Genomic DNA, 24,315 nt, shown 5'->3' with positions numbered 1-24,315 from the left:
TGGTGTTTTCCTTTAAGATCCCAGCTCCTGGACTCAGGGCATTCGGTGAGAATCTCAGCTTTCATTAGCAAAATTAAGTTTCTATCCCTCTTGGTTGTGGTAGGGTTGCCAACTTTCTAATCGCACAAAATTGAACACCCTAGCCCTGCCCCTTCCCCAAGGCCCTGACCCTGCTCGCTACATTTCTCCTCCCTTGGTGGCTTGCTCTCCCCCACCCTCACTCACTTTCACTGGACTGCAGCAGGGGGTTGGGATGCAGGAGGGGGTGAAGTCTCTAACTCGGGGTGCAGGCTTCAGGTGGGACCACAGATGAGGGGTTCAGGGTGCAAGAGGGGGCTCTGGGCTTGGACAGGGAGTTGGAGTGTGGGAGAGGGTGGGGGCTCTGGCTGGGGGTGCAGGCTCTGAGGCGAGGCCGGGGATGAGGGGTTTGGAATGCAGGAGGGGGTTCTGGGTTGTGGGGGGGCTCAGGGCCAGGGCAGGGGGTTGGGGCTCAGGATTGGGGTGCTGGCTTATCTTGGGTGGCTCCCGGTCAGCTGCTCCCCAGAAGCGGCCAGCAGGTCTGGCTCCTAGGCAGGGGGGTCCTTGAGGCTCTGTGTGCTCTCTTGTCCCATAGGCACCTCCCCCACAGCTCAAATTAGCTGCTATTCCCAGCCAATGGGAGTGTAGAGCCAGTGCTCAGAGTGGGGACAGTGCATGGAGCCCCGTGGTCCCCCTGCCAGAAGCCGGACCTGCTGCTGGCCACTTCTGGGGTGCAGCACGTAGCCAGGACAGGTAGGGACGAACCTGTCTTAGACCCACAGCACTATTGACCAGACTTTTAACTGGAAGAAAACCAGACACCTGGCAACCCTAGGTTGTGGAGAAAAGGTGGAAATCAAGATCCGAGTGTTAGCTAACATCTCAAAGACTGGAAGGCAAAGAGATACTGCAACATTCATTCTTATGTTTTGAAATCTCAAGACTTTTGGAGGATTTTTGAATATCTGGGGTTGGCAAGGCTGCAGAAGAACACCTGGTTGTCTCCTTTTGGAATGCAGGGCATGTATAACCCATATACCAACACATAGATTTCTCTGCACAGCCCACAACACTTTGCTTTGAATGCACTAGCTAAAATCAGCAAAAAACTGGTTCACCTGCTTCTGGGCCTCTCAGTGTTTTCCCTCCTCTGGAGAGGTCCTGGGATTGTAAATGGTCCCTTGGCTCCAGGTGGAGCGCGGCATGCTGGAATTTGTAGTCCCTGCAGGCCCCAGATGGGGGTAGCTGCTCACTGTGTGGTAGGAGTCTGTGGGCCACTTTGGCCCATTTGCTGCATCCTTGCCTCTGGCTTTGGCCTGTGTGTGTGTGTTTACTTGGATGGAGCTTAGTGGGCTGGAGCCAGTGGTGAGACAGTAAACAGCAGGGAACAAGCCACTCTTTCAGGAGCTGGCTTGGCAGCTAGGCGTGACAAACAGCTCTTGGGAAATTGTGTTGTAGCTGCTGCTGCACATGGGCTACAGCGAGTGCCAAGCCACAGCCATGGCCGCAGCACTGGGTACTTTTCCACTCCCAGACTGAGGAGGAATCAGCCTGTGGAAGGAAGAGAGAGGAAACTAATCAGCTGCTTCATGGGAAGCCTGAAGGTGCTGCCTGCTGCAGGTTTATGGGGTTTGAACTGAATGCTATGGTGGGAGGGGATGCGGGAGGCTGCTTGCTTGGCCTGGTTTTATCCTGAGTTTCTTTAGGGCAGGTGGGAAAGAAACGCAGAGTCCATTAAAGCAAAAGGAACAAGTTCCCTTTTCCAAGTGAATTCCTCCCTGGTAAACCATGCTGGAGCGAGAGGCGCAGAGACTGAAAACGCCTGTGTATCTATGACAGGAGCAGCACCAGTTTACCCGTACTCTCTCTCACTCACACAAACTACACCTCAAGGAGTGACGAGTACTTCATGGCCAGTTCAGTCATTGTCTTCTTTCCTGATAGCACAGGCTGCAATGGTGTGCTTGTGGATGCCTGTCCCAATAGAAGGGGAATTAGACCCTGCCCCCTCTGTTCATTTCACACCAGCCACTGAATGACCATCTGATGGGAGCGGCCTTTGTCATGGGCCTGGGCTTGATTCAGATCAAGGGTCTAGAAGTGTATAGCTTTTAACGCCATAAAGGAGCACTGCAATCCTCAAGTCTGACCTGCATAGCACAGGCCAGAGACCCTCCCCGGGATTCCTGTAGTCAGCCCAAAAAGTTGATAGTGGAGCTAGAGCTGATCCTAAGGTATCCGGTCTTTACTCAGAAATTGCAAATGATTACTCAGATACTTTTGGAAAAACCTACCTACCCTTTGAGTGAGGGGGATTCATCACACCTCTGGGGAATTTGTTCCAGTGGTGAATTAGCCTCACTGTTAAAAATCTGCACCATATTTCCAGAAAGAACTCTGCTGACTTCCGCTTCCAGCCCCTGGATCTTGTTCTGCCTTTGTCTGCTAAATTGAAGAGCCCTCTGCTCTCAGAAATCTCTTCCCTGTATATGGATGTCTACTCTAGACTTTGATCAAGTTGCTTTTAATTCCTATTCAATGAGCTTCTTTAGCCTCTCACTGTGAGGTGGGTTTTCCAGATCTCAAATAATTCTTGTGGTGCTTCTCTGAACCCTCTCCAATTTTTCAACATCCTTTTTCAAGTATGGCTGCTAAAACGGGGCCCAGGATCCAGTATTGATCTCACCTGGGTATCATTGGGATCACTCAATGAAGACCTGTTGCATGAATTTAGACGGAAAGATACACTGCCAAATAGTGTTAACAGGACTAACCATCCAACATTGAACAGTTTTAAACAAGGTTTGGGGTTTGGTGTGCAGAGACCTCAGCATGCTTAGTACCATGGCACAAACACCATTAAATGTCCCTTTAAACCTGATATTAAGAAACAGAAAAGAAGGAAAAGTTATTTAATACTTTACATTTCAAATTAATTAAGGCTTTCATTTTAACAACAGCCCTTGTTCCCTTTCCCATTAGCAGAAAAGGGTTTTTAAAGGAAATATCCCCTTGTTTGACAGTCTCTTAGGTCGTGTTAAAATGATGATAATTGTTCTTTTTGGGGAAAAGGGAAGAAGTTAGTTGAAATGGGCTCGAACTATTGTTAAAATCGGATCTGTTTCTTACAAGACAAAATGAAACAAACACACACAGAAGGGGAGAGAAAAGAACAGAAAAGATAGAAAATGAAGCTTCTGGTGCTGACTCTCACTTGCAGCCTCACTGTTGGAAAAACACAGACCCAGCACATGGACTTATCAGCCACTCCAAGACCTGGCAAACTTATACCAGCGTTAGGCTGTTTAGGACTCTGCTTTTAGTTGCCTCTTTATGGTCACAGGCTCACAGCAGTGTTGCAAAATATAAGAATAGTCATACTGGGTCAGACCAAAGGACCATCTAGTCCAATATCCTGTCTTCCGACAATGGCCAATACCAGGTGCCCCAGAGGGAATGAACAAAACACGTAATCATCAAGTGATCCATCCCCTGTCATCCAGTCCCAGCTTCTGGCAGTCTTGGCTGGCCAAGTCAGACTCTTATTAGACAGAGGCAAAAGGAGAGAGATAGGAAAGAGGAGAAATAAGGTAGGGAAGGAAACGGGCACAATGGAGCAGGGAGGAGTGAAAATTTCACATGCCAGCTGGTGGTTGGGATTCAGCTGGAGCTGGTAGGGGTGGCGATGTCATCTGGGTTCCTCTCTCTGGCCCGGTCTGGTCAGGACACCAGTTTGGGTCAGGATGACAAAGATCTGGGGCCCAGGAGATGGTGGGGGTGGCAGCCATGATGGTGAAGCTCATTCCAGTAGCCAATTTGTCTCCTCAAAGTCTCTTTGTAAGGACCCCAAAGGCAGTGGTGAGTGTAACAGCCACTCGTTATTTCAGCCACCAATTAAGACTAATATTCAACACACCAACTTTGGTTAATTAATTTCCAGACCCACATTTTTCTTGTTTACCAGGCATGATCTTAACACAGTCCTTGAGCTGGGCTAGGAGGCCTTTCTGTTTGGACTCAGTCACGCTGTCTCCCCTTCACACCTTTTCTATCAACATTTATTGTTCTAGTTCATAAACTATCACAATAACCTTACACTCACTCTAGGGTTACCAACTTTCATTGGTCGTATTCTTGGAGGTTTCATTGTATGACTTAATCTTCAATTAAAGATTAAATTTTAATTCCTGGAGACTCCAGGACAATCCTGGAGGGTTGGCAACAATAACTCACTCTCTACCAGTGAGCTCATAGTGAGAGTAAATGTGTAGGTCCAATTATCACAACAGCTCTCTGCTCAAAAGGGGAAACCAAAAGTTTGGCTGTGTAAGGAATGGGAGGGATAATAATACAGAAGATACTGTAATGCTTTGATATTGCTCAGGTTTCAGAGTAGCAGCCGTGTTAGTCTGTATTCGCAAAAAGAAAAGGAGTACTTGTGGCACCTTAGAGACTAACAAATTTATTTGAGCATAAGCTTTCGTGAGCTACAGCTCACTTCATCGGATACTTTCAGTGGGAAATACAATGGGGAGATTTATATACATAGAGAACATGAAACAATGGGAGTTACCATACACACTGTAACAAGAGTGATTACTTAAGGTGACCTATTACCAGCAGGAGAGTGTGTGTGGGGGGGACTTTTGTAGTGATAATCAAGGTGGGCCATTTCCAGCAGTTGACAAGAACGTGTGAGGAACAGTGGGGGGTGGGGTGGGGAATAAACATGGGGAAATAGTTTTACTTTGTGTAATGACCCATCCACTCCCAGTCTCTATTCAAGCCTAAGGGTATGTCTACACTACGAAATTATATCGAATTTATAGAAGTCGGTTTTTTAGAAATCGTTTTTATGTATTCGAGTGTGTGTGTCCCCACAGAAAATGCTCTAAGTGCATTAAGTGCATTAACTCAGCGGAGTGCTTCCACAGTACCGAGGCTAGAGTCGACTTCCGGAGCGTTGCACTGAGGGTAGCCATCCCACAGTTCCTGCAGTCTCCGCTGCCCATTGCAATTCTGGGTTGAGATCCCAATGCCTGATGGGGCTAAAACATTGTCGCGGTGGTTCTGGGTACATATCGTCAGGCCCCCGTTCCCTCCCTCCCTCCCTCCGTGAAAGCAAGGGCAGACAATTGTTTCGCGCCTTTTTTCCTGAGTTACCTGTGCAGACGCCATACCATGGCAAGCATGGAGCCCGCTCAGGTAACCATCACCGTATGACTCCTGGGTGCTGGCAGACGTGGTACTGCATTGCTACACAGCAGCAGTAACCCATTGCCTTGTGGCAGCAGATGGTACAGTAGGACTGGTAGCCGTCATCGTCATGTCCGAGGTGCTCCTGGCCACATTAGGGACTACATTAGAAGTGACTTGACCAGGTCATTCTCTTTAGTCCTGCAGTCAGTCCTATTGAACCATCTTATGGTGAGCAGGCAGGCGATACGGATTGCTAGCAGTCCTATTGTACCATCTTCTGCCGGGCAGGCAAGAGATGAGGATGGCTAGCAGTCCTATTGTACCATCTTCTGCCGAGCAGCCATGAGATGTGGATGGCTTGCAGTCCTTCTGCACCGTCTGCTGCCAGCCAAAGATGTAAAAGATAGATGGAGTGGATCAAAACAAGAAAGAGACCACATTTGTTTTGTACTCATTTGCTCCCCCTCCCCGTCTAGGAGACTCATTCCTCTAGGTCACACTGCAGTCACTCACAGAGAAGGTGCAGTGAGGTAAATCTAGCCATGTATCAGTCAGAGGCCAGACAAACCTGCTTGTTCCAATAAGAACAATTACTTAGGTGCACCATTTCTTATTGGAGCCCTCCTTGAAATGCCTGAAATTTCCTGCCTGAAATACTCCTTGATGTAAAGCCACCCCTTTGTTGATTTTAATTCCCTGTAAGCCAACCCTGTAAGCCATGTCGTCAGTTGCCCCTCCCTCCGTCAGAGCAATGGCAGACAATCGTTCCACGCCTTTTTTCTGTGCAGACGCCATACCACAGCAAGCATGGAGCCCGCTCAGATCACTTTGGCAATTAGGAGCACATTAAACACCACACGCATTATCCAGCAGTATATGCGGCACCAGAACCTGGCAAAGCGATACCGGGTGAGTAGGCGACGTCAGCGCGGTCACGTGAGTGATGAGGACATGGACACAGGCTTCTCTCAAAGCACGGGCCCTGGCAATGTGGGCATCATGGTGCTAATGGGGCAGGTTCATGCGGTGGAACGCCGATTCTGGACTCAGGAAACAAGCATGGACTGCTGGGACCGCATAGTGTTGCAGGTCTGGGACGATTCCCAGTGGCTACGAAAATTTTGCATGCGTAAGGGCACTGTCATGGAACTTTGTGACTTGCTTTCCCCTGCCCTGAGGCACAAGAATACCAAGATGAGAGCAGCCCCCACAGTTGAGAAGCGAGTGGCAATAGCTCTGTGGAAGCCTGCAACGTCACACAGCTACTGGTCAGTCAGGAATCAATTTGGAGTGGGCAAATCTACTGTGGGGGCTGCTGTGATGAAAGTAGCCAACACAATCAAAGATCTGCTGACATCAAGGTTAGTGACCCTGGGAAATGTGCAGGTCATGGTGGATGGCTTTGCTGCAATGGGATTCCCTAACTGTGGTGGGGCCGTAGACGGAACCCATATCCCTATCTTGGTACTGGAGCACCAAGCCGGCGAGTACATAAACCGCAAGGGGTACTTTTCAATAGTGCTGCAAGCACTGGTGGATCACAAGGGACGTTTCACTGACATCAACGTGGGATGGCCGGGAAAGGTACATGACGCTCGCATCTTCAGGAACTCTGGTCTGTTTCAAAAGCTGCAGGAAGGGACTTTATTCCCAGACCAGAAAATAACCTTTGGGGATGTTGAAATGCCTATAGTTATCCTTGGGGACCCAGCCTACCCTTTAATGCCATGGCTCATGAAGCCATACACAGGCAGCCTGGACAGTAGTCAGGAGCTGTTCAACTACAGGCTGAGCAAGTGCAGAATGGTGGTAGAATGTGCATTTGGACGTTTAAAAGCGCACTGGTGCAGTTTACTGACTCAGTTAGACCTCAGCGAAACCAATATTCCCACTGTTATTACTGCTTGCTGTGCACTCCACAATATCTGTGAGAGTACGGGGGAGACGTTTATGAGAGGGTGGGAGGTTGAGACAAATCTCCTGGCTGCTGGTTACGCATAGCCAGACACTAGGGCATTAGAAGAGCACAGGAGGGCGCGCATCAGAGAAGCTTTGAAAACCAGTTTCATGACTGGACAGGCTACGGTGTGAAAGTTCTGTTTGTTTCTCCTTGATGAAACCCCCCACCCCTTGGTTCACTCTACTTCCCTGTAAGCTAACCACCCTCCCCACTTCCCTTCGATCACCACTTGCAGAGGCAATAAAGTCATTGTTGCTTCACATTCATGCATTCTTTATTCATTCATCACACAAATAGGGGGATAACTACCAAGGTAGCCCAGGAGGGGTGGTGGAGGAGAGAAGCACCAGGAGGGGTGGTGGAGGAGGGAAGGACAAGGCCACACAGCACTTTAAAAGTTTAAAACTTTAAAACTTATTGAATGCCAGCCTTCTGTTGCTTGGGCAATCCTCTGGGGTGGAGTGGCTGGGTGGCCGGAGGCTCCCCCACCGCGTTCTTGGGCGTCTGGGTGAGGAGGCTATGGAACTTGGGGAGGAGGGCAGTTGGTTACACAGGGGCTGTAGCGGCAGTCTGTGCTCCTGCTGCCTTTCCTGCAGCTCAACCATGTGCTGGAGCGTACTGGTTTGATCCTCCAGCAGCCTCAGCATTGAATCCTGCCTCCTCTCATCACGCTGCCGCCACCTTTCAGCTTCACCCCTCTCTTCAGCCCACCACTTACTCTCTTCAGCCCACCACCTCTCCTCCCGGTCATTTTGTGCTTTCCTGCACTCTGACATTGTCTGCCTCCATGCATTCGTCTGTGCTCTGTCAGTGCGGGAGGACAGCATGAGCTCAGAGGGGGGGAGGGATAGCTCAGTGGTTTGAGCACTGGCCTGCTAAACCCAGGGTTGTGAGTTCAGTCCTTGAGGGATTGGCCATTTAGGGATCAAGGCAAAAATTGGGGATTGGTTCTGCTTTGAGCAGGGGGTTGGACTAGATGACCTCCTGAGGTCCCTTCCAACCCTGATACTCTATGATTCAGAGAACATTTCATCACGAGTGCATTTTTTTTGCCTTCTAATCTTCACTAGCCTCTGGGAAGGGGAAGAACCTGTGATCCTTGGGGGGTACTGGCTCCAGGTCCAGGGTGAGAAACAGTTCCTGGCTGTCGGGAAAAATGGTTTCTCCGCTTGCTTGCTGTGAGCTATCTACAACCTCATCATCATCATCTTCCTCGTCCCCAAAACCTGCTTCCGTGTTGCCTCCATCTCCATTAAAGGAGTCAAAGAACACGGCTGGGGTAGTGGTGGCTGAACCCCCTAAAATGGCATGCAGCTCATCATAGAAGCGGCATGTTTGGGGATCTGACCCGGAGCGGCCGTTCGCCTCTCTGATTTTCTGGTAGGCTTGCCTCAGCTCCTTAAGTTTCACGTGGCACTTCTTCGGGTCCCTGTTATGGCCTCTGTCCTTCATGCCCTGGGAGATTTTGACAAATGTTTTGGCATTTCGAAAACTGGAACAGAGTTCTGATAGCACGGATTCCTCTCTCCATACAGCGATCAGATCCCGTACCTCCCGTTCGGTCCATGCTGGAGCTCTTTTGCAATTCTGGAACTCCATCATGGTCACCTCTGCTGATGAGCTCTGCATGGTCACCTGCAGCTTGCCACGCTGGCCAAACAGGAAATTGAAATTCAAAAGTTCGCGGACCTTTTCCTGTCTACCTGGCCAGTGCATCTGAGTTGAGAGTGCTGTCCAGAGCAGTCACAATGGAGCACTCTGGGATAGCTCCCGGAGGCCAATACTGTCTAATTGCATCCACAGTACCCCAAATTCGACCCAGCAAGGCTGATTTCAGCGCTAATCCCCTTGTTGGGGGTGGAGTCAGGAAATTGATTTTAAGAGCCCTTTAAGTCGAAAAAAAGGGCTTCGTCATGTGGACGGGTGCAGGGTTAAATCGATTTAACGCTGCTAAATTCGACCTCAGCTCCTAGTGTGGACCAGGGCTGATTCAAACCTGATAAAAGGCACAGTATGCAGTTAGCCTGTGGTGTTCTCTGCCATACGATCATTTTGACACCAAGAGCTTAGCAAAGTTTAGAAAAAGGATTGGGCACTTATATAGATAAAGAGAACATCAGAGTTAGAATTGTAACATCAGAGTTAGAACTGCTGACCCTCCAAGAGTTTTTAAAGGGATTTAAATCATCTACCTACTGGAGCTCAGAAGGAAGTTTCCTCCCTGGTAAGTATCCTATAACTGTCTACTGCAACATTTCTTGCACCTTTCTCTGATGCACTGGCCACAGTCAGAGACAGGATCCTGGATGGCTCACAATGGCAATTCCTATGCTCACCAGTGCCATATATAGAGGTGTGAAAGGTGACCCTCCACAGCAGTGCTGCCTAGTGGTTATGTTGTCCTCCTCCCTGATGGTCCTCTTTCTTCTACCACTCCATCCTGTGGGATCTGTCCCTTTGTTTGTGGCTCAGTCCTTCTGACCTGCTCTGCTTCCCCTTTTAAACTCCACCTCCTGTTTGTGCTGGCTTTGCATATAAGAACATAAGAACATAAGAATGGCCCTACTAGGTCAGACCAAAAGTCCAGCTAGCCCAGTACCCTGTCTTCTGACAGTGGCCAGTGCCAGGTGTCCCAGAGGGAATGAACAGAACAGGTAATCATCAAGTGATCCATCCCCTGTCGCTCATTCCCAGCTTCTGGCAAACAGAAGGCAGGGACACCATTCCTGCCCATCCTGGCTAATAGCCATTGATGGACCTATCCTCCATGAATTTATCTAGTTCTTTTTTGAACCCTGTTATGATCTTGGACATCACAACATCCTCTGGCAAGGAGTTCCACAGGTTGACTGTGTGTTGTGTGAAGAAATACTTCCTTTTATTTGTTTTAAACCTGCTGCCTATTAATTTCATTTGGTGACCCCTAGTTCTTGTGTTATGAGAAGTAGTAAACAACACTTCCTTATCTACTTTCTCTACACCAGTCATGATTTTATAGACGTCAATCATATCTCCGTTTAGCCATTTCTTTTCCAAGCTGAAAAGTCCCAATCTTTTTAATCTCTCCTCATAAAGAAGCCGTTCCATACCCCTAATCATTTTTGTTGCCCTTTTCTGAACCTTTGCCAATTCAAATATATCTTTTTTGAGATGGGGCGACCACATCTGCACACAGTATTCAAGATGTGGGCGTACCATGGATTTATATAGAGGCAACATGATATTTTCTGTCCTATTATCTATCCCTTTCTTAATTATTCCCAGCATTCTGTTCACTTTTTTGACTGCCTCTGCACATTGAGTGGATGTTTTCAGAGAATTATCCACAATGACTCTAAGGTCTCTTTCTTGAGTGGTAACAGCTAATTTAGACCCCATCATTTTATATGTATAGTTGGGATTATCCTTTCCAATGTGCATTACTTTGCATTTATCAAGGTTAAATATCATCTGCCATTTTGTTGCCAAGTCACCCAGTTCTGAGAGATCCTTTTGTAGCACTTTGCAGTCTGCATGGGTCTTAACTATCTTTAGTAATTTTGTATCATCTGCAAAGTTTGCCACCTCACTGTTTACCCCTTTTTACAGATCATTTATGAATATGTTGAATAGGATTGATCCCAGAACGGACCCTTGGGGGACACCACTATTTACCTCTCTCCATATGGGGTTGTTTGGGCCCAGAGCTGCTCTCTAATCCTTTGTTCTCCAGTGTGGGGTTTGCACACCCCATCACAAGAGGTAACATCACTTTTCTCTGCCTGCTCAGTGTTTCTCTAATTATCCATCCCAGGAGTAGACTAGTCCTCTTTGCTGCAGTGTTGCACTGGGACTTTATGTTCAGGTGGTATCCACCATGACCTCTATGTCGCTTCCAGAGTCACTACTTTCCAGGATAGAGTCCCCCATCCTATAAGTGTGGCCACATTCTTTGTTCGTAGATGTATGATGAAAGATCAGTGCACCAAGCTTACCTAGTTACCCAGATCGCTCTGTATCAATGGCCTGTCCTCTTTGCTATAGGCCACAACACTAGACTTTGTGTCATTGGTAAACTTTATCAGCAGTCATTTTATATTTTCTTTCCAATTATCGATAAAAGAATAGGGTGAGAACAGATCCCTGCAAGAGCCTACTAGAAATAATCCCATTAGATTCTAGTTTCCCATTAACAACTATACTGTGAGATCTATCAGTGAGCCAGTTTTGAAGCCACTAACATGGGCCATATTGATATTTGTATAGTGCCAGTTTTTAAATCAAAATGTCACTTGGGACTAAGTCACATCTATTACAGAATCTAAGTTTATTATGTCATCATAGTTACCTTTTCAGACAGATTTGTAATTTGCTCCAGGAACGATATCACATTTGTTTGACACAACCTATTTTCCATGAAACCATGTCTGCTGGTATCGATTATATTTCCAGCCTTTAGCTCTTTATTGCTAGAGTCCTGTATCAGTCATCTGCAACACGTATGTTAGCCCATGAAACCAGAAGGCCCATCCCAACCATGGGTGAGCAGCTGGGTTTGAATGCTGACCAAGTCTCTTCTCACTTAAAGCACAGTGTACTGTGTTCTTGTGAACTATTGTAACCCATACCATGCTCTGTGGGGCTCTGGCCCCCTCTACTGATGGAGGTTAATGAGTCTGCTACAGCCTTAGCAAACAGAGCTGGGTCATTTAGCTCAGGCACTAGAGGCTCCTGCTTTAAGATCTAAAGGGCCCAGGTTCAATTCCTGCTGTTAATAATGCACCCTGCTAAGCATGGTATTGTGTTATCATGGGCAGGTGGTTGCAGGAAGTATGCCCTGACAGTCCTAGGCTGGCTCCCTGAGAGGGGCTAACCCCATGAAGCCCTGGGCTGCTATGGGCACTCGTAGCTGTCAAAGCTGCCCAGGTATCAACCATCCATCCACATGCATCATTGGAAATGTAGCTCCTGGTTGCAGTTCACACCCGCCACCTCTGTCTGGTGAGCAAAAGGAGGAGCCTCCATCATCAGCTGGAGCCGAGAGCCACATGCACAGCTCTGGCACATCCCATTTTGGCCAGTCGCTGAGATACCCTTCCACGGTGCTGAGTGAGAGGCTGCAGCTGACCCCACATGCCTCCTCAGAGCACTGTGTGGACTGACTCTCCACAGAGAGGGAGCTCTGCCTCCCCTGAGAACAGCAATCTCCAGCTCTCATCCTCCAGGCAGCCCTGTGTGGCTGGGCCCCTGCCGGTCCCATGGAGGCCAGGTGGTGGAGGACTGAGTCAACGTGGGGCAGCTCTTGGAATCAGGGCCCATGTGAGGAAGAAGCCAGGACACTCAAATGAGCCTGACCAGCTGTGTCCTTCACCACGGGAGTGGGAGAGTCAAATGGTATCTAGGACTCTTTCAATAGAATCCACACACCCCAATAGGAACACGTGTGCCCACCCCCTCTGATTTCCACAGGGCTTGGGCATCAGTCACCATCCCCTGTTCAGTGAGCAAGGCTAGAGTGAGCATGAACCTCTCCGTTAGGGCATGGTAAGTCTTTTGGCCCAGAGGAGCTCAGGACACTTACTCCAGGATTGCAGCAGTCTCTGTGTGACACTGGCTGCTACTGGGGACTCCTGCCAGGCCTGGGGACTCCTCCTGGATACCAGAGACACCCCCGCTGCCAACTACAAGTCAATTACCTCCCTGCCCCACCCTGCTGAGGGGAGTCACTTTCCCTCATGCAGGATGGCAGCATGGAAGGTGCACAGGCATGACCTGCTGAGGTGCAGTGATCAAGCTGTGTTGATGGGGTCTGGGTCTGGGATAGCAGGGTTTGGGTGAGGGGCATTGGCAGATCTGTGTGTGAGCCCAGGAGGGGCTGCGGCAGGTGCATTTGCAGAGATGTTACTGTGGGGGTAGGGGCCAGGCAGTAGAGTAGCAGGTGGTGCTGCGGGCTGGGACAGAAGCGTATCTGGAGCTATGTGGAGGGCACAGGCAGGAGAAGGGGCTGCCGGGATGTATCAAGAGTGGCTACATCAGCCAGGCTGTGTGGAGGTCCCAAGGTTTGCATAGCAGGGGGGTCTATGGGTCTACACCAGATACCAGACACCCATATTTGTGTGGGGTGCGAAGCCAAAGCCTAGAAGAGCAGGAGGTGCTACTAGAGATCTGCGGATGGGCCTGTTTCTTATACCAAGCCTATCACTGTGGTATCTGTGGTGCACCGGCATAGCTTTGGGGAGGTTCCAGGGCTGAGCTAGCATGTAGTGTGGTGGAGCAGGGCTGGCGTGAAGTGGGGGGAGCTTGTCCAGAGCTACCTGCACCATGCCTGACCTTCTCCTGAGGGCCAGTTCTGAGTTCCTCGGAGGCACTGAGCATTCTCCACACTCACTGGAGCAAACCGAAGGAGCAGCCAATGGTGTGTCTCGTTTCAGCTGTATGCCGTTATCCTCTGGGCATGTCAGGCGGCCACATCCCAGACGAGGACATCTCCGCTTCCAGTCAGTGGTCTGAATCCACAGCAGCCAAGTATGGAAGGTGAGGGCAAGCGATGCAAGGGAGCCGTGTGCCTTTCACATGGGGTGATTGGCTGTGTGGTGTCACACTTGACCTATGGCAGGGGAGAGCTGCGTCACTGATGTTCTCAATGGCCATAGCAGGATTTCACTAGTGTTCCTGTTTTGTGACTGGCTATTGCTGGGCGAGGATCCTGTGCTGGGGCCCGGGGCGTGTTCCATGAACCTGCAGAGTCTCACTCTGCCAGTGTCATCCTGCGTGTGCAGCATACCTCAGTGGCTGCCGCTCTTCCAGACTCCTCTGCCAGCCACCACTGCTCCTGGGCCCAGCACAGGACGAGGCAGGCTCTGCTGCAGCTGTAGGGAGGTGGAGAGCACTTCCCAGAAGCAAGCAGTGGGGCTGTGGTTCCATGGCAGCTGTGGGGCTGGCCAGTGATGAGCTTCCAAAATCTTAACAACCAGTTCCCTCCTCACCCCACGAGGGGGTCGTGGCCTGTCCCGTTCCCCCCCCTCCGGACCCCTGCCCCATCCACCCCCCTCCTCTGTCCCCTGACTGCCTCCAGATCTGGGCAGGAGGGTCTCATGGGCCACTGTAGTGGGTGCCCACCCCGCCCAGCCCCTAAGAGCCAGAGGGACCTGCCGGGGGGCGAGGTGGGGAGTCCTGGCAGTGCTTACCTGGGGCGCTCCTGGGAAGCATCCAGCAGGTCCCTCTGGCTTCTAGGGGCAGGGTAGCATAGCTAGGAGGAGCGGCTGCTTCCCCCACTGATCACATCAAAAGTGATTCCCTAGGCGCCGACTCCATGGTTGGTCCGGGGCTAGAGCTCCCATGGGGAAAATTCCCATCCCGCGCCCAGCCCCAGATCACCTCCGCCTCCTCCCCTGAACGCACCACCCCGCTCTGCTTCTCCACCCCCTGCCCCCGCTTCCCGCGAATCAGCTGTTCGCGCAGGAAGCCTGGGAGGACTGAGAAGCAAGTGGCAACTTCGTGCTCAGGCCCAGGGAGGCAGAGGTGAGCTGGGGCGGGGAGCGGCTCCCCTGCACCCCCTGGGTTACCTGCTACGGTGCGGGCGGCCCTCCTCGCGCCCCCCCTCCCCAGCTCACCTCCACTCCGCCTCCACCTCCCTGGGCCTGAGCGTGAAGCCACCACTTGCTTCTCAGCCCTTCCCTCACGAACAGCTGATTTGCGGGAAGCTGGCGGGGGGCGAGCGGAGAAGCAGAGCGGGGTGGCGCGTTCAGGGGAGGAGGCAGAGGTGGAGCAGAGGTGAGCTGGGGCCGGGTGCGGGGCGGGGAGCTGCCGGTGGGGGCTCTGCACCCACCAAATTTTCCCCATGGGTGCTCCAGCCCCAGAGCACCCACGGAGTCAGCACCTAAGGCACCACTTTTGGCCGGTTAAATTTAGTAGCCCTTTTAGAACTGGTTGTCCCTCGCAGGACAACCGGTTCTAAAAGGGCTTCTAAATTTAAGTACCGGTTCTTGTGAACCGGTGCGAACCGGTTCCAGCTCACCACTGGGGCTGGCCCAAGATAGGGTTCCTGGAATGTGTTCCTGGGGGCAACTTTGTGGGGCCATGGCTAGGCTGCACGGGGCCAGCCCCTGCAGCAGTTGCCAGGTGCCATGGTGGCTGACAGCTTGGTCACAGGTTGAGGCCCCTGCAAATGCAGGCTGAGGGCATGTTCAACAGCAAGAGGGAAGCTGCAGCCCTCTGCCCCTAGCAGTCTCCTGCCAGGTACCAGAGTGAGGAAGAGTCCAGCCAGCCACAGAGGGGAGCAGAGCGGAGATGGGAGCATGAGGAAGGTGCCAAGTGGACAATGGGGCTGGGGACCTGGGCTCAGACCCAGGGATTCTTGGGGTGAAAGGGGCATGCTGTGTGTCAGAAGACAGGGCAGATTTGCCCAAGAGTTTTGTAGTGAAAGACATGCAGCTGTGAGCTTTCTAACCTAGACCTTTCCCCAGGAGACTAGACCCAATGGGCTGTGTGATGCCTGCAGACCCAGGAAGGGTGTGCGGCCCTGGAGCTCAGCTGCATGTCAAGGGGCCTCCCTGAAGCCAGCATTAGCCATCACAGCGCTCTCTGGGAGTTCCCTCCTTCACTCTGGGCTCAGTAAAGGATGCTGCAAGAATGCGTGTGTTCATTTGTGAACGCATGCTGGGGAGGGTCCCTTGTGCTAGGAACACTGTCATGAACGTTCCCTCAGCTGGAGCAGTGACCCTGAGCCAGCGAGGAGTTCCTGACGGGTGGCGCTCACGCCGGGTCTCCTCTCCTCCCACCCATGGTCATCTTAACTCCTGCAGGCAGGGCGAGATAAACCCACCCAGAACAGCCCTGTTGGCCTCACTTTCTCTGCTGGCCCAGCCCGCTCCTCGGAAGTTGCCTGAGTGTGAGAGGGCAGCTGCAAGAGAGAGGCTACACCCAGCATGTGCCCAGCAGAGGCTGCCCCAGGGCTGGGGTTTGACCTTGTGGCAGCCTGTCGCTCTGCATGGGGAGTTGGTAGCAGGATACAGTCTACAGCATGGTGCTCTTCCACTGTTCCTTCCTGTGGTACTGACAGCTCTTCCTCACCTGGTGCTGAGGGAAAGTCATGCATCATCTCTGGTGATTGGAGGGAGACGTTTCCTCCTGACCCCTCCCATCTCACCTCTCCATCTGGGGCTCTGCCCTGCCACCTTGGTTACCCAACAGCTTCTCACGTGGCAGGCCCTGCATGTTGTGTTTCTGCCTCTAGTGCCTGGTCCCTGACCCAGCTGTGAGGGCTCCTGTCGGGCTTGAGGCAGGGGCCAGTTTTGCATACATGCCATGCTGCTGTTGAAGGGCCAGCCCCACGTCAGAGGCAGTGAGGAACACTCTCCAGGGAACATGCCCATGGTGATACCCTCCAGCTCCTGCTATATATTATCCTGGTGCCGTCTGCCTGGCCCAGTGCAGTCCCATGTGCTTTCTGCCCTCCCCCACTTTGGGTAGCTAGTGCCCAACAGGTACCCACAAGTGAGGACTGGTGAGAGCAGGGACTGCAGTTGGGCCCCCTGGTGAGCAGGATCTGGGGGCAGTGGTGCTGTATTCCCCTCCTCTGGGCCCACAGAGCCCCAGGGCCCACACTGGCCCTCAGGCCTGGTTCTGGTGCGATTTCTGATGGGTCAGATACAGACCCTGCCCCCTGCTGGAGCCAGGGTCAGAGCAGGGGAGCACACAATTTGTGAGTGGGGAGGCAAGGAAACACCCCCACAAGACAGCAGGCAAGGAGAGCCGGGTGGCCATGATGGGTGGGTATGGGTCATGCTCAGAAACAGCACCCAGCACCAGCACTCCATATCCAGTGTGAGCTGCTAGGGGAACATGAGATGGCCCGTGGGAGGGAGAAATTCTGATTATGCTGCTCCTTGCCCAGCTCCACACTGGCCATGGGACTGGTGTCCCTATGGGGGGCCCAAGGCCAAAGCTCAGAACTCAAAGGGGCTCGGGGAACGCTCCTCCAGCATTTTATAATGAGAGAATTGAGACCTCAGGGCTTCAGGCCTAAGCTTGGCTGGTGAGCCCTCCCTACTGCAGGGCCCCAAATCTGTGAATCCACCCCCATATCCCAGCTCCTTGTGAGGGGAAGGACAGGTCCTCCTTGTGCTGCAGGTGAGTTAAGGGTTGGAGGCTGAGGAGCTGAGACTTTTCTACTTTGTTACTGCTGGTTAGAAGATTCCTGGTCAGTGCTAGGCCAGCCCAGGGGCAAGTGGGATGGGCTGTGGGGAAGGCAGGGTGGGGTCTGACGCCTGGGGAGCAGGGTGCCATAATAGGCTCTCATAGGAAGTCTTTTTGGAAGTGACTCTCTCTCTTCCTCTGCACTTCTACCCCACCCTGCACTGCCCCAGGCTTGATTCAGAAGAGGGTGATGGGGCTTGGTGTCCAGAGATCTCAGTTGAGCCGGATGACCTCAAGGAGTTCCTTCAGATTGACCTGCACGCCCTGCACTTTATCACCCTGGTGGGGACCCAGGGGCGACACGCTGGCGGCCATGGCAATGAGTTTGCACCAATGTACAAGATCAATTACAGCCGGGATGGCACCCGTTGGATTTCCTGGAGGAACCGGCATGGGAAGCAGGTAAGGAGGTGGGGAAATTAATAAATCTTCCCTGCTAGGATCCCACTGCCCTAGAGATGGGAAGGGGGGCCTTGTATGTGGGATCTGTCACCATGCTCAGACTGGCACCCTAACCAAGTGTTGCTGATCTGGCATATACTGCAAATCCAGTACCAGGTGGGCCAGGTATCTCTATAGCTGCCACCTCGAGTTACAGGCATTCAGGGCTGAAGCAGTGCCTGGCCAACGAGCAGAACACCAGCTCCTAGGACAGAGAATGCCTTTGCCTGGCTAGGGTACTGACAATGAAGGGTGTCAGCAATCCATTTCTGGGGCAGTTGGGGCTTGGTCACTGGAGTATTGGAAAATGCTAGTGAAGATGCTGATGATACCTGCCATGCAGTGCCCAGGGAGGTGTGAGTTGAAGTGCAGGCTTTACCCTCCATGCCCATTCGTGCCAATCCACCTCTCCCAGTGCAATGTAGACAGGAGATGCACATTAGCACCATCCAGGCTGCCACAGCTGTAGTGCTGGATGGAAGTTCACTGCAGGGAATACAAGCATATCTACTGTCATGCCCTGGGCCCGTAACAATGACAAAGCCCCATGCACTGGGGGGATTGTGCCCACCACACAGATGCTGAGACTGATGCAAAAACAGTGATCTCCCTGCCCCTGGTGGCAGAGAAGTGCCGGGTGGTGGTAGCAGGGTATGGTGAGGTGCAGCAGCCGTGAGCCACGCTTGGAGGCCTGTGGGATGTGTGAGCTGCCCTCTGTCTCTCTCAGCTGCACAGCATCAGCGCTCTTTGCTCCTAGTATCTGTCGTCCTTAGGTGCTGGATGGAAACACCAACCCTTATGACATTGTCCTCAAGGACCTGGAGCCTCCCATCATAGCTCGCTTCATACGCTTTATTCCCATCACCGACCACTCCATGAACGTATGCTTGCGAGTGGAGCTCTACGGCTGCACGTGGCTAGGTGAGCAGGGGCTCTGCAAGGGCACCAGTCACCATCCATTTCCAGTGCCATGGATCAGGGGACCAGATGAACTGCAAGTACAAGGGCTCCCGCTGTGGCAGCGGGACCCTGTGTTGTGTTTGGGGGTCTGACATGGAAATGCATCTGTCTGCATGGATCTCTAGGCAGTGGGGGCTTGCAAGGGGCTATGGCTGGCAATGGGGCTTGGAAGGGGAACACTCACCAGAAGTGCTGCCTTCTGATCAGGCTAGGGTGTGGTAGGTTGTCTTCCTCCCAGGGGTTTCCCTTTCTCACAGTAAATCCTCTGTTTGGGGATCTGTTCTGTTAGCGACTCAGCCCTCCGGCTAGGTCACATGTTTGAACCCAATGATGTGGAAATCTTCAGAAGTCAGCAAGAGCTTCGGGGCTTCCCCCATGTGTTGGGGTTTTGGGGTCTGGACCCTTGCACCTTCAGGGTCTCCCAACTAGATTCCCCACCAAGGGACAGGCTTCTGTCATTGTCCCCTCTTTAGGGGCTGGTAGGGGATCCAGGGCCCAATGGTAGGCAGCTGAGATCGGCACCTTGGGGCACTATGCGGCTGCCTCCCTGCCTACCAGTCTCCCCTCTCCCCACAGGGTAAAATAAAGAACCAAACACAAAATTAAAGTCTGTGACCTTCAGAAGTCCCCAGTCCCTCCTTTGCAGACTTGAGCAGGTCAGTATCCAAGCCTCAGGCTGCAAGCTTTCCTGGGAGATGCCTTCCCAGGAGCTTGTACCACAGGTCTTCTCTTGTCCACTGCCTGCCCCCTACTCAGCTGCTCTGCTTCCCCTTTTAAGCCCCCAGTCCAGCTTCTGCCAGCTCCTTTACCTCTTGTTCTCCAGTGTGGGGTTTATACACCCTGGCACAGGCTGGCAACATGATTGTGTGACGGGCTTTGGCAGCAATGGGGGCTTGTGAGGGCTCAAGACTGGAAATGGGGGTTTGCTAGGGGCTGTGTTAGCAATGGGGGGTTGCAAGCAACTGTGCCTGGCAATGGGGGGTTGTAAGAGGACATGGCAATAATGGAGGTTTGCAAGGAGCCATGTCTGGCACCTTGGGTGTGCAATGATCCATGGCTGGCAATGGGGGTTTGCTAGGGGCCGTTTCAGTAATGGGGGTTTGCGAGAAGCCATGGCTGGCAATGGAGGTTTTTGAGGGTCCAGGGCTGTGTGAGGGGCCATGGTTGGCAATGGGTGTGTGCAAGGAGCCGTGGCTGGCTACTAGGGTTTGCGAGGAAAAGTGGCAGCAATGGGGTTGTGCAAAGGGCCGTGACAGCAATGAGCATGTGCAAGGGGATGTGTCCAGCAGTGTGGATTTGTGAGTGGCTGTGGCAGTAATGGAGGTGTGTGGCTCACAGTGGGGGTGTGAGGGGGCTCTGGTGGGTAATAGGGTTGGTGAGGATCCGTGGCAGCATTGAGGATTTGCAAAGAGACATGGCACTAATGGGTCTGCGTGAGGGGCCATGGCTTGCAATGTGGATGTAGCAAGGGGGGTTTGTGAGGGAATGGGGCAGCAATGGTATGGGGACTCATGACTGGAAATGGGCGTTTGCTAGGGGATGTGGCAGCAATGGGGGCATGCATAGGGCCATGTCTAGGAATGGAGGTTTGTGAGAGGCCATGGCCATAATGGGAGTTTGTGAGAGGCCGTGGCTGGCAGTGTGGGTTTGCGAGGGCCCTTGGCTGGCAGTGAGGGTTTTGCAAGAGGCTGTGGCTGGCAATGAGGGTTTGACAGGGCCCTTGGCTACAATGGGGGTTTGTGAGAGGCCATAACAGTAATGGGAGTTTGTGAGGGTATGTGGCTGGAAATTGGGGGTTGTCAGATATGTGGCTGACAATGGGGTTTGCGAGCTGTTGTTTCTGGCCGTGGGGGCATGCAAGGGGCTGTTTCTGGCAATGGGGCTATGTGAGGAACTGTGGCAAGCAATGAGGGTTTGCAAGGGGCCGAGGCAAGCAATGGAGGAATGATGGGGCATACCAGGCCCAGAGGTGCCCCGATGGAAAAGGAGCAGTGAAGGTGAGTCCTCCAAGTAGCCTAGAGAGGCTGCACGGGAGTCAGCCCAGTCAGGGCCCAGCAGGCCCATACAAAAGGGGCTGCTGTACAGAACAGGAGTTAGTTGCTGCCTGGAGCTGGAGGAGCAAGGAGGTTGTTCCTGGCTGGCTGAAGGAGCGGCAGGCTCTCAAGACAGAGAAATTGATGGCAGGGACTTGGGGAGGGAGAAGGAGCTCCTGGCTGACAGCTGGGTAGCTGAATGCCCTGTGATATTCATGAAGGAGCTGTGGGAAAATGTCCCAGGCAGCAGTAAAAATGGTAGCAGACTCAAAGGGGATGCAGTGGCATGTGGATGCTATTCGTAGGTTCCCTAGGTCAGGACCTGGAGTAGTGGGCAGGCCCAGGTCCCTGCCACTGGGGAAGTGGCCTGAGTATGGAACTGGGATACGCCCCTGGCAGGGGATCTGAACAGTTTAGTTGGAAAGCTGGAGCCAGAAAATCCCAGCAGGGTGAAAGCATTGGCTCCAGGGAGAAAGCCCAGGGGTGGAGGTACAGCCCCTTTGCAGGGTCGGGACTGTTAAGCAGTCCCACAGTCTCTCCAGGAATTGAGCCCGGGAAGGGCTGCAGCAAGAGATGTTCCAAAGTGGGGTATTGAAACAAGCAGTCCAACAGGGTCCTATCCCGTGTGCAGACTGTGTGCCCGGCGGGCGGGCTGAGTCACTGAAGACCTTCTGCAATCAGAGACAATGCCAGCACGTGCACTCAGCCAAGTGCCTGGCAGTGAGGGCCCTCAAAGGGCTGTTGGTGGCAGTGGGGGTTCATGAGGGGCCATGGTGGCTAATGTGTTTGTGTGAGGGAATAAGACAGCAATGGGGGTTTGCGAGGGGCTGTTGGTGGCCATGGGGGTTTGCCGGGGCTGTTGGCAACGTCGGTTTGATAGGAGATGTGACTAGTAGTGGGGTTTGGTGAGGGGCTGGCTGGCAATGGGAGCTTTTCAGGGGCTTGACTGGCAATGGGGGTTTGTGAGAGGCCGTGAAAGTGATATGTGGGGGGGGGTTGTGGGGGGCATGGCTGGCTGTGGGGCTATGTGAGGGGGCCATAATATAATGAGGCTTTGTGAAGGGTATGGCTGCCAGTGGGGATTTGTGAGGAGTCAGGGCAGTAATGGGTCTGTGGCTTGCACTGGGGGTTTGCAGGGGAACATGGCTGGCAACAAGACTGGAAATGGGGGTTTGCTAGGGGATGTGGCAGCAACGGGGGCATGCGAAGGGCCATGTCTAGGAATGGAGGTTTGTGAGAGACCATGGCCATAATGGGGGTTTATGAGGGACCATGGCTGGCAGTGGGGGTTTGTGAGGGTATGTGGCAGTTCATGGGGCTTGGCGAGGGGCCATGGCTGGGGGTATTGCAAGGGGCTGTGTCAGCAATGGGAGTGTGGAAGAGGCCGTGCCTGGCAATGTAGGGTTGCGAGGGGCCGTGCCTGGCAATGAGGGGTGGGAGAGGACGTGGCAGTAATGGACCTTCAGATGCACCCGTTGCTGGCAATGGGTCTGTGTGCGGAGCTGTGGCTGGCATGGGGTGTTTGCGAGAGGCCGTGTCTGGCAATATAGGTGTGCATGGCAGCAATGGAGCCATGACACAGTAGAGGTTTGACAGGGAATATGGGTGGTAGTGGGGGTTGGCAAGGGGCCGGCTGCCCATGGGGATGCGCAAGGGGATGTGGTACCAATGGGGGTATATGAGGGGATGTGGCAGCAGTGGGGGTGCAGAAAAGGTTGTGTCTGGCAATGCTGGTTGCCTTGGGAACATGGCAGTAATGGGTGTGTCCGGGGGACAGTGGGTGTGTGTGCGGAGCTGTGGCTGGCACGGGGTGTTTGCGAGGGGCCATGTCTGGCAATATGGGTGTACACAGGGCTGTCACTGGCAACTCGGGTTTGCAAGGGGCCAGGGCTGGCCATGGAGGTGAGTGAGGGGACGGGGCTGGCAATGGGGCTTTGTGAGGGCTCCTTAACGGCAATGGAGGTGTTTGCGGGGCCTTGGCTGCCAGTGGGAGTTTGTGAGGCCACATTGTGTCAGTGCCTGGGTTTGTGAGGGTCCATGGCTTTCAGTGGGGGGTTGCTAGGGGTTGTGTTTGGTGGTGGGGTTTGGCATGGGGTCAGCTGGCAATGTGGGGTTGTGAGAGGCCATGAGAGTGATGGGTGTTTGTGAGGGGCCATGGCCCACAGTGGGGGTTCGCGAGGGGCTATTGGTGGCAGTGAGGAGGGGGCAGCAAAGGAGGTTTGATAGAGGATATGGCTGACAGCAGGGTGGAGGAAGGTGACAGGCCATGGAAGTGGGAATGTGGCAAGGTCCATGGCTAGCAATGGGGACATGGCAGCAATGGTTGTGTGTGAGGGGACGTGACTGGCAAAGGCGGGTTGCAACTTCTTAGCCTATACCCATATCTCTGCTGGCATGACATTTTCACTGCCCTATTTGTCAACCTGGCCAGTTCTCCATCCAGCCATTCTCCCCCTCTATTTTTGTGTGACACTCATACAGCGGAGCCCAGTCAGTTTCTGAGCTCATCCCTGGTCTGTGCTGCAATCCAGAGCCTCTTGGCCCAGGTGGATGTTGCATTGTGCTCTCCTTTTTGTTTATCCTGGAGAGTTGCTGCAAACCTGTCTGGGGGGGATGCTTGTTTGGACCCACACTAATTGCATGCCGATTGCTCTGGCAGATGGGCTGGTTTCCTACAACGCGCCTGCTGGACAACAGTTCGTCCTTCCCAGCGGCACAGTCATTTACCTCAACGATTCTGTGTATGATGGCGCTTTTGGCTACAGGTAAGTCCCCAGAGAGCTCCTTGCCTAGGAAGGTGGGGGAGGGGTTTTTCGGGCAGGTCAGGGCTTGGTAATGACAAGCTGCCAATGTTCTACCAAGGGCTCCACAAAAATGATCCCCCAGTGTTGTCCTGTGATTAAACCAGGTTTCTACCAAACAGTTTAAGGTCACCTGTTTAAGCTGCTTGACTTGTCAGCTCCTCCGGTTCTGTTCATCCCTGAGCACATCATCAGTACTCAGCGAACTAACTAATAGCAACCCCACTCCAGCAGGGATTGTGCCCCTACAGACAGGAGAACTGGGGATATGCTCATTTGCCCATTTAAACAAGACCGTGTTTTCCTTGCCATAAGCACAGAAGGAAGGAGCCCACTTGGCCAACAAAGGGGCTAGTTGCTGCCTCTTTCTGAGAAAATAGCCATTGCTCTGGACATTATGAGTTCAGCCCAGGTCATCGGACATGCTGGGAGGCTGTGGAAAGCCCCTGGAAGGGGTGTTGGGGGCTGTGTGACTGAGGCAGCCCACTGAGATCTCTCTGATGTGGAGTTAATAGTTGTTTCCCCACAGTATGGGGTCCCTTAAAGTCAAGCAGCTCCTGTGATTCCTCCTAGGAGTTTACTCCACATACCAAAGGATGCTTGTCACCTCCTAGCCCTCATCAGGTCACAAAGTCAGTGTAATTCTTGAAATGGACTCTTTGCGGCCCCAACCAATACATTGGTGCTCCCTTCTCTAAAGCTAAGACACCAGTGCCATCAACATCCA

General features: G+C 52.7%; 1 protein-coding gene across 1 annotated transcript in view; it reads left to right on the top strand.

The window, feature by feature from the left end:
* DDR2 (discoidin domain receptor tyrosine kinase 2) overlaps positions 1 to 24,315 on the top strand; it is a 160,072-nt gene that overhangs the window by 85,591 nt on the left and 50,166 nt on the right. Inside the window, exons 3-6 of the mRNA XM_077823838.1 lie at positions 13,588 to 13,690; positions 17,524 to 17,755; positions 18,568 to 18,715; positions 23,447 to 23,552. Coding sequence (XP_077679964.1) covers positions 13,588 to 13,690; positions 17,524 to 17,755; positions 18,568 to 18,715; positions 23,447 to 23,552 — 589 coding nt within the window. The remainder of the gene's footprint in view (positions 1 to 13,587; positions 13,691 to 17,523; positions 17,756 to 18,567; positions 18,716 to 23,446; positions 23,553 to 24,315) is intronic.

This window comes from Eretmochelys imbricata, chromosome 8 (genome assembly GCF_965152235.1).
Source record: "Eretmochelys imbricata isolate rEreImb1 chromosome 8, rEreImb1.hap1, whole genome shotgun sequence".
Taxonomy (NCBI): domain Eukaryota; kingdom Metazoa; phylum Chordata; order Testudines; family Cheloniidae; genus Eretmochelys; species Eretmochelys imbricata.
This window is presented reverse-complemented; position numbering and strand designations above follow the sequence as displayed.